At 42.6% G+C, this 14,313-nt stretch overlaps 1 protein-coding gene across 2 annotated transcripts in view; it reads right to left on the bottom strand.

Annotated features, from left to right (window-relative positions):
* The window catches only part of mpp7a (membrane palmitoylated protein 7a), a 141,907-nt gene that overhangs the window by 102,392 nt on the left and 25,202 nt on the right, over positions 1–14,313 (bottom strand). For both annotated transcript variants that reach the window (XM_042399017.1, XM_042399018.1), the window contains exon 2: positions 6,058–6,226. In XM_042399017.1, coding sequence (XP_042254951.1) covers positions 6,058–6,094 — 37 coding nt within the window. In that variant the 5' untranslated portion in view covers positions 6,095–6,226. The remainder of the gene's footprint in view (positions 1–6,057; positions 6,227–14,313) is intronic.

Below are 14,313 nucleotides of genomic sequence, written 5' to 3' on the forward strand. Positions count from 1 at the left end.
GAAAAAAACAATATGGCCATATTCTTATCATATCACTCATATTATTCAGAGACGTGTGCTTCTGTGTATGCATTTGTCCTATACAAGAGTACGTGTATGTGGAAGCAATATTGCAGTGAAGTCACAGAGTGTTTCACCATAGGAATATCTGCATCTCATTACTCAGTATCATTAAAGAGCCATCACTTTCTCCAAAAGGGGGTGATTGGAGAGAATAAGATGGCTGGAATCGCTCATGTATCGCTCATGCACAAACATGCACACAAGCACACATGCAGTCCAGTAAGTTATTAGCGGATCTGGTAAAAGCGTTGTCCCATCGAAAGATTTCCATGTGTAGTCTTTCATGCGAGTGTCGCCCACCTCCTCCACAGCTGTGCAGGGCTGAACCACCCTTATCTTTTAATGCTGTGCGGGGGCTGTAAACCTTGATAGAACATGCAGGTACAGCTTGGAATAACATAGTTAACTTTAATAGGGTTAATAAAAGGGCATCGGGTCTTTAGAAGTGCCTGTTTGAGAGTGTGCGTGCACGGTCTTGAGCTGGTCTCGGGTGTACAGTTTAAGGGGCACCATGCAGTGACAGTAATGGCACACTGGAGAGGGCTTGTCAGCAAGCTGTTGACCTGGCAGTGGTATTGGGCAGGGCAGTCAGTTAACACCACCTGATTTCTATAGCGCACCATGATCACGTCAGCTTTCACACCAATTAGTGTCTCTTTTGCTGAATCAAGCAGATGGAGCAAGAGAGGTACCTGCCATGTTTCTATATACCTTATTAAATTCATCACGTAAACATCTGCTATGTTCTGGGAGAGTTTAGTTCATTAAAATGAATATAAGCTTTCTGAGGAAATTAGCCAGTCATAAGCAGAAATTATAGCCCCATTGAAACAGGATTTTTGAAGTTGCTAACGAGCTAGCTATCTGAGCTAAATATTTTTGATAAGTGTTCGTTTTATTTTTTATGATTTATGACCAGAGTACATACTGAGCAGGACATATTTCCAGTTGAAAAATAAACTTGTAAGAGCTCTCTGGTGGACGACTTACGCATTGGCGTAACTTTAAATTACCTAGAACATATCTTATGTCTATGTATATGTGGATACCAATATATCTACAATAAACTACCATCGGTCGATATATCAACCCAGCCAGTTTGTCAGTCGGGCTCGACTCATCTGAAACATTTAAAACTAGAGATAGCAAGGCATCGCCTACTACTGTGAGGAAAATTTAAGTCAGGCTGTTCATTCCGAAGTCTCCAGCTCTCAATCACAAATATCGCTCCGTTCTACCTCTCCCCCACAACTGAGCCACTCTACCACGAAAGCTCAATCACATAACTCCAAAAGCAGGGAGGAAATGGGGCTACAAGGAGCAAACACCCACTCTCGCTCCAGGAGGCTCACTGACCTCTGAATGGTATAAACCAGATGCTGCGTGTCTGATGCTGTTTTCTGATGGGAGATCAGAGACATTAGGAGCAACAGGGAGCTCCTCATCTGCAGAATGTGAGCTGCTTTTACTGTACAACTCTGATCAAGTGATGAGGGAGAGTTATTAACTGACTCAGAGAGAGAGAGAGAAATGTTCATATACAGTTTGTGGTACTGAATGCAGCGGACAGTAAATTTAATTCTCACTGATTTAAAAGAGAGTAATGACAAACTTTGCTATGGGAAAATCATATTCTATGCGTTTTATTTTTAAATGAAGTTAAATTGAATTTTTTAAATTTCAATTCAATTTAACCTCATTTTTATACCAGTGCTAGTGTGTCTCTGTACAAGTTAATGCATTTCTTTGGCATGGAGGCAGCAGTTTGACACTGACGCTGACTGGACATCCTATGACGATTTAAGGGTTGGAAGAGATTCTTGGTAAGCCACAATATAAATGCAGCAAAACAGGCACCCACACAGTGTAAAAAAAAAAAAACCTTCTTACTTAACCTTGCAGCTAATGGAGTTCTGTAAGGAGATAAATGGTGTGTAGCAGACAGAGCAGTGGGCTGGGTTTGTCTGCCTGATGATCCCTGAGTGGGAGCTGAAATAAACTGGGATGAGGCGAGCCAAACTGAGCGGAGGCGGAGCAGTTATCTGTCCCTGACTGAGCCCACAACAAAACTCCATCACGGCTGAGCAGGAGGAGAAATGACTAAACAGCAGCTGTCTGGAGGAGAGACGAGACCTGGAGAGCAGCTGCATAGCTTTGTTGGGGTGCAGGGGGGTTACAGGGGAGTTTTCAGGTTAATCTAAGCAGAGGTTTGACTTATTGCCTTATCGTCCCTGCGGAGCATGCTGCCCATTATATGAAAAGTGAAGTGTTTGCACAATTAAAAGCTAATTCTCTGTCTCTTCTTGGCCACCTTGTTAGAATGTGAATTAATGTGTGTTTGCGTATTAGATCCCAAGAATAGCAGCCAGCAAAATGTCACATAACAGTGTCCTAGAGCGTTGGGCAGGAGTGGGATACATTAAGATAAAATGTTTCAAACATAAATTGCTATCAACTAAAACCCTGTCATTAATCTGCTTCTAAAGCATTTATGAAAAACCAAAAAGTCGCACAGCGAAATGAGCCCACCGTAACTCAATCACCAGGACAGCTTCTCCAGCACTCCCCATGGCCACATTCTAAGGCCAGTTTTCCAACATTTTATTGTTTTTCAAGTTTATTTTCTCACTATCTGGTTTCATTTATTAGCCTCTAATTCATACAGAGGCCGGTTGTTTATTTGGGCTGAGACTGAGAGACAGAGAGAGAGAGACAGAGAGAGTGAGAGAAAGAGAGGAGAGAGAGAGAGAGAGGTGGTATGATCTTACATGCACCCTCCATTTGTCTGCCCACGTGTTTGCTCTCCAAACACTCCGATAATGAACATTTTAATAATGTCTACATACACACACATACACAGTTACACATTCTCCTGCCCAAATGTGGTGATGAAATAGGAGAGCTGCTACAAAAGAATAGTTATATTAATGATAATATTTTCCCCATTATGTTAAAAGCCTAAGCACGGTACTTCATCTTGTCTGTGTTTGTGTGTGTGGTGAGGCTGGTGTTGAAGGGTCTGCAGATGGCAGGGCTGCTAAAGAAAAGAAGCTAAGGTACTGGCAAGATGCTGCAATGTCTCTGTAATTATTGGCAGCCACTTCATGTGGAGGAGGTATTATTCATCTCTGTGGATTTATGCTAGCCTGTCGAGGTGTCGCTACCTACATGCCAAATCTCCAGAACTACGTAGAGGATCCCGCTGGGGTTGATGTGCACGTCCTTTCAAATGAAACTACATGTAAAGCCGTTTCAAATTCAAATCCTCTTCTGTAAATAAAGAATGCAAAAATGATAACTTTAAGATTCAAGAGTCACAGACTGTCTTAGGTTAGAGGCTCACAAACAACATAAAAACATACACCCGTGAAAGACTCATAAAATTGCACACACACAAACAGTTCCATAAATTAATAAGAGCAGGTGTACACATGCATTAAAAAGTAGTGACAGTCTATCTGGTCTTGTTTAAAATGAATATTGCAGTGGGAATGAAAGTAAGTTGTTTTTTTGGTCTGAGGTGCTCTGAAGTGGCTGTCTGACGGGAGTAGCTGAAAGGAGTGGTGAAGGGGGTATGAAGGGTCCTTCGTGATGGAGTCTGCTTTTCTTTTTACTGCGTGACTGTATAAGGTCTGAGAGTTGCGTTTGAGTGGTGCCGGTGATTTTGGCTGCATGCTCGATGATTCTTGTGAGTTTTTTTCTTGCTTTTCTCTGTCAAGAAGTTGTACCAGGATGCGATGTTGAATGTGATGACTGATTTGATGAGGGACTGGTAAACTGCTGTTAAAATGTCCTGTCTGACATTAAAACCCGTTGGACGTTCTTGAAGACCCTGTCCACATGCTGTGTGAAGGACAGGTGGGGGTTGATCTCAGTCCCCAGGTACTTATAGATCTCGACCTGTTCCACCACCTGCCCCTCCAGCCTGAGTGGTCCAGAGAGAGGATGAGGGGTGTCAGGTGCCCGGCGCCCCCCGCAACACAGCTCTTTGGTCTTACTGATGTTCCAGTTATATAATGAACCTATCACCAGCCTTCAATATTCAGTAGATAACTGGTGGAAATAATGGCAGATTTTTTTCTTTTCGAGTCTGTAATTTAGATGATTTTGGAACTTGGATCCCCTCACAAGACAGGGAGACCCTACTGTCCCCAATACAAAGTAGTTTAATAATGTGGTACTTTATTTATGGGTTGTTGTTCATCTATTGTAAGCTGCTCAACATGGAAAATAATTAATTTAATTAAGCATGCCTCATTTTCAACATAACCTCTGTATTTAATCAATATGTTCAATGTTTTATGTGTCACTTTGTTTTGCTGACGTCTCTTCAGATGTTCACGATTCCTTGATTTTGGGTTTTTTTTCAGCTTCGACATGTATTCCAATCTTTAGGTTATACGACACGGCCACAGTGACAAAATCAAATATGATTATCACAATACTTTTGATCGAATGTGTTATTTTAAATGTGATGGATGACTGTTGGTGCTTTCAGAAGACACCAGAAACTTTTGAGAAATGGTGTATAATGTGCATATGGGGGCAAAACATGTTGCCACCTTAATGTTCACTTATCTCATTGAACTAGAACACTCAAAATTAAGAAAATTGTTTCACTTAACTATAATACAAATTTCAAAATGACACTGACAAATCATCCAATTTTATTAAAATAGTTCAATAATAGTATTAGACTATATATCAGTCTGCAATTATATATTCTATTTATTTCATTATTACATTATTCAAAGCTGTAGTCTCAAGCGCCATCTGATCTGAACGAGGACAGATGTAACTAAGAGTATTAACTGTGAATATAAATGTGACAAATTTTCCGTAATCCTAACAGGGGTTTATCCCTTAAATCTACGGCATTACAATGCTACCAAGTGGAATACTGCCACTAGTATTCTCTGTAAACTCTGGTACGCTGCCGGGTAGTCCCAGAGCCAGGCCAGCCACAAGTATTAGTGACTTCACCAGGCCTGGAGATCAGCGACCTGAAGTTTATCCATAATGTTCATCATGTTTCACCTGCACACACAACTTCACAGGACCATCAAGGAGGAAGCAGAGGAGATGGGCCGGAGGAGTCTTTACGTGTTTTATTTGGAAACCTGAGTCTGTGCCGGTAATTGCCCAAAATGACTCTAATCGTAATTGACGGTCTGGCTTTCTACTTTGTCTGCACAAATTTCCAGTACGACGGGGGCTACAGTAACTCTGTTAAAAGTCTGGACGCAGAAACGCACACACTCTTTATCCATCAGAGCGGGACTTAATGTCTGTCCTTCTTTTGTCCTTTTGCTATCCTGTGCATGTTGGGTTAAGGTCCTCCGCATGTGTCTGTGAGATGATGTAGCTGGCCATTAAGCCAGACTGAGAGGAGGATAGTGTTCCTGAGGGGAGAGGTGATGATTTCTGGCAGCTGTGTCAGCGTTGACAAGCTTGACATGTTCCTCACTCTGACATCACACGCTCATCCACACATACACACACACACACTCCTCATAACAGGAGAGAAGGAAAGGCGGAGAGGGGGAGTACATTATATGTAATTTTTACGCTATTTTACACTGTACTGAACTGTAAATTTGCAATAGTGTGTTTTTCATTTTGCAGGGCACAAAATTAAGTGAAAATGGACTTTGGTTTATTTTCCAAACACAGTTTTAGATGGTCCACTCCACTGAAGAAAAAGCAACCTTTGACGAGTTAAGAGTGACTCATTTCCAATCTGAAATTTAATTTAGGTACCACTTATAGTGGTTGGCACACCATCAGCCTATGCTAGCACTTAGTGAAATATATATATATATATTCATTTCAAGGCTGGGATCACATAAGTGCTTCTGTTTGTGAACTGATGATGGGCAGAAAAATGTGAATCAAAGCCGTGAAATAATTTTGTAATTATGGTTGCATTTCCGAGGTTTCGTCTCATTATGTATTGCAGGAAACAGATTATGCTCCTGGCTGAGGGGTCTGTACCTGGCTCGTGGCCGGCTCCGGTGGCCAGGGCAGGCATGGCTCCTGCCGCCTGTTTCCTGGTTCCCCTCAGGCTGTGGAAAATGGCAGCGGGGCGTCAGAGTAGTGAGCTCCTCAGCAGCTCTCCCCAGGGTCCAGCTGAATCTGAGGACGGGTTTTATGCCATGGAGCCCTGCAGGAGAACAAGATTTTAGAGCCTACTTGTCAGATGGCAGAATGGCCGCATGCACGTGTGTGTGTCTGTTTGAGTGTGTGTTATAGGATCTCATAGCTATCCGTTGCCATGGATATGAATATCTACCATACTAGAGTTTAATTTTAGGGGTGATATGGCTCTTCTTTTTCCAAGAATTTAATAAAATCTTGAAAAATCTTTATTTGATATATTGCCTGGCCCCACTAGCAAACATATGGATTTGTGTGTATGTGAGCCAACGATTGACAGTGAACGACTCACTGAGTGTGTGTGCTTATGTGTGTGCTGACAGTACGTTCACAGTTGACTCTGGGGGTTTTCCACCCAACACTCCTTTCCTAAGCTGCTGAGCATCCTGCTTTGTACGTGAGCCAACGTCACCTCGACTGGCGCCCATAAATACAGGTACACAAATGCAACACACACACATACACACACACACACACACACACAACTATCCCACACTTTGCTCAGCATCCAGCGGAAACAAGGGAAACTTTATCCACTGAGGAGAAAGTAAGCAAGCAACTGCAACAGACCTGTGAAAAATCAAACAGGCGTGGAAAAGCATCGCTTCGTAAATAATGGCGCTCAACTGGAAAGCCAGATAGAGCAGGAACAGGAAGAAAGAGGACGTAGAAGACAAATAAAAAGTCAGTGGCTCATTGAAATCTACATCTGCAGTGGATGAACATGTGCGGACACACACAGTAGCATGCAATAAACTCCTGAACCACAACGGTGGGAAAACAGGTAGCATGTATTAATTTAGACAAGAAAGCCTGGTAGACGCAAGTGTAAAGCAGAGCTGTAGACTTGAGACTCGAGTCAGACTTAAGGCATAAAAGGAAGACTTGAGATTTAATTTAAACTTGACTGGATTTGAGACATGACTTGCCTTGACTCTGTATAAACCTGATTTTGAAACTTTTATCAAGTCTTTAGTTAAGTTATGAGTCCCAAGAGATGTAAAAAATGTAAAAGAAACAACCCCAAAACTGGATTATGTCTGCTGTGATGTAGCCTGCAAAGTAAGTGTGAGGTTTTGTGAATGAATGCATCTTTGCGTTTGTTTCATCCTCCAAAGGGATCATGTACTGGTCTTGTTGAACACCCTAGCAGGTGCTGTTACTGCAGTGCATAAAGTGAGATGAAATCTGTGTATGAGTAGTTGAGGGATCTCAGTGGACGCCTCAGTGCTCAACCACCCTTCCTTGGCTTTGACTCAGTCACAGACAATCTCATTGAACCTTAAACAGCCTCCCACCTCTTCCGCATGTATTCTACATTTATCACAACATGTTTCAAAAGGCCACAAGAAACATAAACAGGTCCCTGGGTCCGGCTAGTTCACTGCCAGCAGCATGAATGCTTCATCGAAAAAAGGGAGAATGGAAAACACTTAGGTGTGAGCCTTCGAATCATTACAGCATGCAGTTTAATGATCCATTGTATGTCAGCTCCCATGTGTCATGGCCCAATCAAACTCAGTTACCTAAATTGTAGGGCCTTGGGGTTCTATTAGAAGTTCACGTCACTGGAAGAAAATGCTCAAAATAAACACCAGCAGTGAGATAAGCTTCATTATGTGTCTCCCATGTTGATAACTGTTGTAAAACTGTCTCGATGAACTCCAGAAAATGTCTGGAGAATCAGGTCTGGACATTTCACACATGTGGCAGACATCAAGAGACTGTCCGCATCAGACGCGTTCTCACTTACTGGAAACACTATGTTTGGTTTAGGCTAGGGGTGGCATCTGGGTAGAGTGAGCAGGAGGCAGGACATGACGCAAAAAGTATGCATGGTCACATAGCTGTATTGTAATTTGGTCATAAACAAGTGAGTCTTTTTCCATTGAATTTGTCTGATGATTTCAGCGTTGGCCCATACCGACGGAAGTTCCCGAATCTTGTCATCTTTCCAGTTAGACATTTTCATTGTTGTCTTCATGTAAATGACCCTTCTTCTTCACCCTTAGATGTTTGTATTCTTCCAGTTTCGTGCCATTTGCATGATAGAAACGTCGTCAACACGCCCACTCGCTCGTTGCGAATTCTCCGGAAGATGACCTGCTGTATTCACACATGGGCTCAATCGGACACGGACTTCGTAGTGGGGAGCTGGCGGGGTAAAGTCTGTTTAATGTCCGGACCAACTGATTTGGACATTTGCATTCTTACACACAACTCCTCCGGGTAATGTCCAGAGAACTTCAGAGTTGCAGTGCATGTGTGAAAGGGGCTTGGGTCACAGTGTGCTATAGCTGACTCAGAACTACTTGGCCGGAAATGGGGACAGCCAAGACACCTGCTCCCTTCCAGCTCATTGGGACCCCCGTCAATGGTTAGGCGGTTGTCGGCCACACACATACACTTGAAGTCACACATTTGAAATGCAGAGAGGCTGAAAAACTGGACCGGAAATTCATTACAAATGTGTTTTCTGTAAAGAATCGCTCACTCAGCCCCCGCAGTGACAGCTGCACAGGACTGACTATATCCTGGCGTTTGGCCCTGTGTGTGTGTACAAACACACGCAGAGGTCGAGGCTCAATCAGCCAAGACGACAGCCCACGTAGCAAAATGCTACCACGCCTGTCTGACATACTGTGATGTGAACTCACCTCAGGGCCCAGCAGACCCCAGGTGGAGGCTTGTGGAAAAAACATCTAGACAATACAGTCCAGAAGATGCCTGAGTGAGCAGGTAAGCAAGACACTGAGAGCATATCAGCACAAGAATATTTTTCTTCTGGATTGAGATGTACAAAATATGGTGCATTCATCAAAACGCACTTAAGAAAGGATCGATTTTCCAACAAGAGGAGATCTGGGAGATGAATTCAAATCCCTGCCACTGTGTCACGCCAGCACCAATTTGTAGGCCAGATTTGTTGGTCGTTTGCATGAGCATAAAGTACAGACCAAAAACCTGATGAAATTGGAGTTCAGCGCTGTTCAACCCTGTGTATACTTCCATAAAATAGGTTAAAAGGACCAGCAGAGAAGGGTAGTGGCGCCTCAAGCCATGACCACAAAATCTCTCCAGCAGGCCCATTTGAACAGGGGACTGAACCTAACAGCCACTGAGCTCACGCCAAGGGAACTGACCCATGCTAAATCAGTTCAGTGTTTCACAGAGCACGGTTTTGTCATAAGGCTTTGTGATTGGAACGACAGACTTAAGAAAAGACAAGGGAAGGAGGAATGAAGGGGGGGGTTGCATTACTCTGAAGGTATGCCCTAATATCAGTCGTTTGCCTTTTGTTGCATCCAAAGGGGAATGACCACATATTCCCCAATCTGAGGAAGCGTCCATCTTTCCATTCAGGGAGCTTTCAGAGGCCCAGGAAGCATGTCGCAGAGCCGGGAACACCTGGGACTTTTTACAAGGCCCAAAAGGACCATAATAGACAGAGTTAAAGAAACATTCTCCACTGTCAGATGCTCTAACCGTTTCTGTTCAGATCACACAATATCAGTTAGTCATGAGGGTAGTAAAGGGACACTTCGCCATGTGGACAAGAGATGGAATACACTTAATTGCAATGAGATGTTCCCCCCTCTACCCTTGTGCAGTCTGACATCTTTAAATGGTTCTACCACCATCTAGTGGGAACTTTCACTACTGCAGGGAGAAGTCAACCTGAAAACCCAGCTGGGACACAAACTGAAGCATGTCTCCCTAACAAAGACCTGTATGTATGTATGTATGTATGTCAGGAGACCCTGTCTGTGTCTGCTTAGTCTTGTTCAGTGTGTGAAACTTAAGGTCCGATCAGTATTTAAAGAGAAAATAACTCAGGGTGATGGATGGATGGATAGATGGAAGGATGGAAAGAAGGAGGTATAGAAAGTCATTATTCTTCTTCTCTTTTCAAAAACAAGCCTGTCCGTCCAGCCAAGGGGGAGCACGGGTGGAACTGTCTGACTCTCAGCTGGATGTTGATGAAGTTAGTGAGAAGAATAACAAAGTCAGGAGATGAATGACTGACAGTGAAAAACACTGCAAAACGTGTCATTTGTATGAGTCTGTCAACAGTTTGAAAGTATGCTATGAGCTTATAACTTTGTATCAGTTTTACTATTCAATCTTTTGTTTCTTCCTTTCCTCCTGAGAGTGGATTGGACTGTGGAAAGATCACCGTTCAAAGGAATCAGCCAAAAGGCAACAAGATCCTCGTCGGGCAAGGAAACGAGGAGAATAACATGTCATGCTCCGAAGCATTCACTGGGTTCACGGGGTGGAATGGTTCTGTATTCGTACTGAGTCCATCTGGGCCAGGACAGAAGTGCTACGACAGGACAAAGCAGAGGTCAGCTCTGCCATTCAACGGCAGTAAAACCTCCCCAGGGTGCTGTTGGATTTTTCTGTCCTGATTCGTCCCACATCAAATGACGGGAAGGCCAGCCACTGGCCAAGGATTTTACCGGGCCACCATGAATTATATTGATTCTCTTCATCACATGACAGACGCCCATCCAAAGGCACCCCTGTCACACCTGCTCTGGTTACAGCTCAAAGGACCAGTTTGCTGCAAAGCTATCCACCAGCTTCGACGTCTGCAGAGTCGATCCATTCTGATCAGTTTATCTATGCTGACCCTTGGTCAGATGATAGATGATCTATTTGGCAGGCCGTGTGACACCTGCTCAGGTTACCAAATCTGTCCAGTCTGCTTCAACATTGTGAGTCTTTGTTCCCGCACTTATCTCAGTCTTGGGTAAAATAAAGGAGATCAGGTTTTATCATCTACTGTGCTGCTGCTTTTGTCTTCATGAATCTCTCCTATCTTGACCTGTTGCAAGAAGCTACTTTGCTCTCTCAATTTGTCAGAGGTCATACTCAGGGTAGGGTATTGTTTGGCCCAAACACAACTTTATTTTAACTTTCATCCATCACTGCCGCTAATCCCTCCGTTCATCCCATTAACAAGCACTTGTATTAAAAGTGTATACTTGAGGCACAAAACTGGTCACACCAGGCCAACTACTGAGCCGAGGCACCGGTCCCGAGTAGTGCTGGGGATCATTTGGAATACAATACCTGAGTTTCAGAACAGATACCTACACAACATATTTTTCAGATACCTTACCCTGACAAATATTAACGCATTTTTAACAAAACATTATTTCATTGCACAAAGTACAAGTCTGACCAGAAATTCAATGTCAGATTTCGGTACTTGACAGTTTTCTATCCTTGGTGCTATAGATACATTCTAGTCGGTACCAAAAATGTACTGACTACACTTGGTGCCATGTAATGATTTATTTCACCAAAATACTAATAATAATAGTTAGTGGCACCTTGCTAAATAGATGGCCAAAAATAGATTTTAAGTCTAAAACTAAAACCCAGCTTGCATTTGTTTAATGTCTTTCCCCTCTCTCTGCATTCTTTTTAGTCTCTTAAACTATGAGGCGTCAAAATTCCAAAAAGAAAAGAAAAAAATCATCACCCCTGGCCCCAATAGCTCAAAGGCCCATCTTCAAATCTGAGCGAACTGCCTACTACTTCAAAATCCTTCAGCATCCAAGGCCTCAGGCCTGTGTTATTAAATGCATAATATATCATTAACAGCTGCACATGTTTTAATGGGTACATTATCTTGTTTTCACATGTTCTTCTGTGCTTCCATAAAGCTCAGCGATGGTAGCAGAAAGCACACAATCTTCTCGTCCATAAAAGAGGCATCCAAATATTTGTGCTGTGATGCTGTTCAGAAAAATGGAGAAAGAGTTTGAGATAGCTGATGAGTCACAAGAAGAGAGATGCACTACCATGAATTTTAAAGAACGAATAAAATTGCTCCTTTTATGGAAAACTATGTCCTTTTACTTTAAGCCTCACTGGTTAGCTTCTGCTATGGGGTGTTGGTATGGGGTAGCTGTGAAGACAGATTGGATGTAAAATCAATTTGTATTTCAGCTACTTTACATCATATTGGCTTGTAGGAACCACAAAGTGCAAAGTCAGACAGACAGAAGTAGATAGAGTTACAGCCACATGCACACAACCATACATGACACAATCATAAGAGTATAATTGCAGTGTATCCAACTGTGGTAAAGGGGAACATTCATTTACACACAGGCACACAGTGGAACTACATTTCAATGGGCTGTGCATAATTGCAGTGTATTAAAGCATGGTCGAGGGGAATGTTCATCCACATGACATTTTGAAATGGAAATACCGTTTCAAGAAAAAAGAAAAGAAAATCGAAAATCCTCCCAATGCCAGCGCTGCATAGGCAGCCCTTTGCCTTTTCTGTTTCTTCTGTGGAAAAACACATTGTTGAATAATGTCTTTCTCCTGCTTCGGCTCAGCGCTGCCAAAATGTCACCACGTCGATTCCTATTAAGCGTGAGGCGCGTGACGCTGGCGGGACAGGGTTGTGTTTTCAGGCGCGTGCCATACGACTTCTCGTTAATAGCCGTTAGCTTTACGAGGGATTGGGGCTGCTTAAATCAAGACTCAGCAGTACCTGGCAAGGCTGATGTTCCTGGAATGACTGACGGGAGGAGGAGGCGGGGCTAGCGTTGGATAGTTAAGGGGTGATGTGCAAGGGCAGTAAAAACAATAAGAAATAAGAAGAAATATATGCACACAGCTAAAAAGCAAATGGAAACAGATTAGGTGAGCAAATGTGGAATATCAATGAATCCTGTTAACCCGTGACGATGAAAAGTGCATATCAACCAGAGTGGCCTCATCCAATGTGAGAGGTTAACAGAGAAATGGGAAAAGTGAGTTCTCGTCTCTTGGTCTCAGGTGGGATTTTTTGACAGCTCAGAATCAGCACTCTGCCACGTGTTGCTCATAAGCGTCCAGTCTTTCCACATAAAATACATCTGCTTATGTGTATGTACATGTGTGTTGTTAGCACACACAGACACACACACAGACACACACACACACATATACACACAGATATAAATCTGACCTAAATAAATTAGGTCAACCTGTCTTTCCAGGGGCCTTAAAACATCTGAATTCATTCTAAGCTCCCTCAATACACAACTGCATTTCATTGTACCTTAAAAAAAAATCTGCATTTAAGAGAGATTCATTTAATTTACAAGAGAAATGGAAAGATGGATTTCAGGAATTCAGAGCTCAATGATATGGAAGAATATGAGTCAGGTCCCTCCAAGAAAATCAAAGGTGACGCATTATGAGTACATATTTATTGCAGAGTATTCCAATGACTGTTTTGTGAGTCTCTCAAAAAAGCTTTAAGGCTTCACAACTGTGATTCTCACACCTCCAGGTTAGCCGTCTGGTTTTCAATTCAAAATAAACCATTGATTATCTCTGAAGTGATAATCAATGGTTTATTTTGGTATTTTTTACATGTATTATGTTTTAAGAGAATCCCAATCACCTTAAACTAAGTACATAACCAACAATACCCAGTAAGAAGTGACATTGTCCTTACAAGACTGCTGTGACCACAGAAAGAATTGTGCTACAATAATAAACAAGAACTTCATCTGTTTAAGCACAATTAAAATATGTATGAATGCAGGTAGTAAAAACAACCAGGAAAAAGGCTCAGAGTGGTACAGAAGTCGTACAGGGACTTACCAGATCACTTTCTTCCTGCGACAGAGGCACAGCTTCACACTATTACAGTGCTTGCAAACAAAATCCTCCCATACAGGAAGACACCTGCCCACCAGGTGTATCGGCTCACCTGATCAGACCTGAAACTCAAGTTTCCTCCCCTGCCTAAAGGCTCACGATGCTCCGCCCTCTTTTCCTTCACACTACACTACTATACACCTCTATTGTAAACAGAGAGAAAGAGTGTAAACCAATGTGATTCTGGGAAAAAAAACCTACTGTGACTTCTCCATGACTCTGCAGGAAACTTGAAGAATGTATTTCTTCATGTTGTTTTCAAAAATAGTTGTTGCATTGGTTTGGTTAAACAATGTGGTGCATTCAAATTTCCTACTGGAATAGATCTGTAACAAATCCAAGCCAATCCAGGAATTTTCACAGGGGGAGGAAGCCTAAATTAACAGAATAAGATTCCCAAATTCATTAAGT

The sequence above is a fragment of the Thunnus maccoyii genome, chromosome 21, assembly GCF_910596095.1.
Source record: "Thunnus maccoyii chromosome 21, fThuMac1.1, whole genome shotgun sequence".
Lineage (NCBI taxonomy): Eukaryota > Metazoa > Chordata > Actinopteri > Scombriformes > Scombridae > Thunnus > Thunnus maccoyii.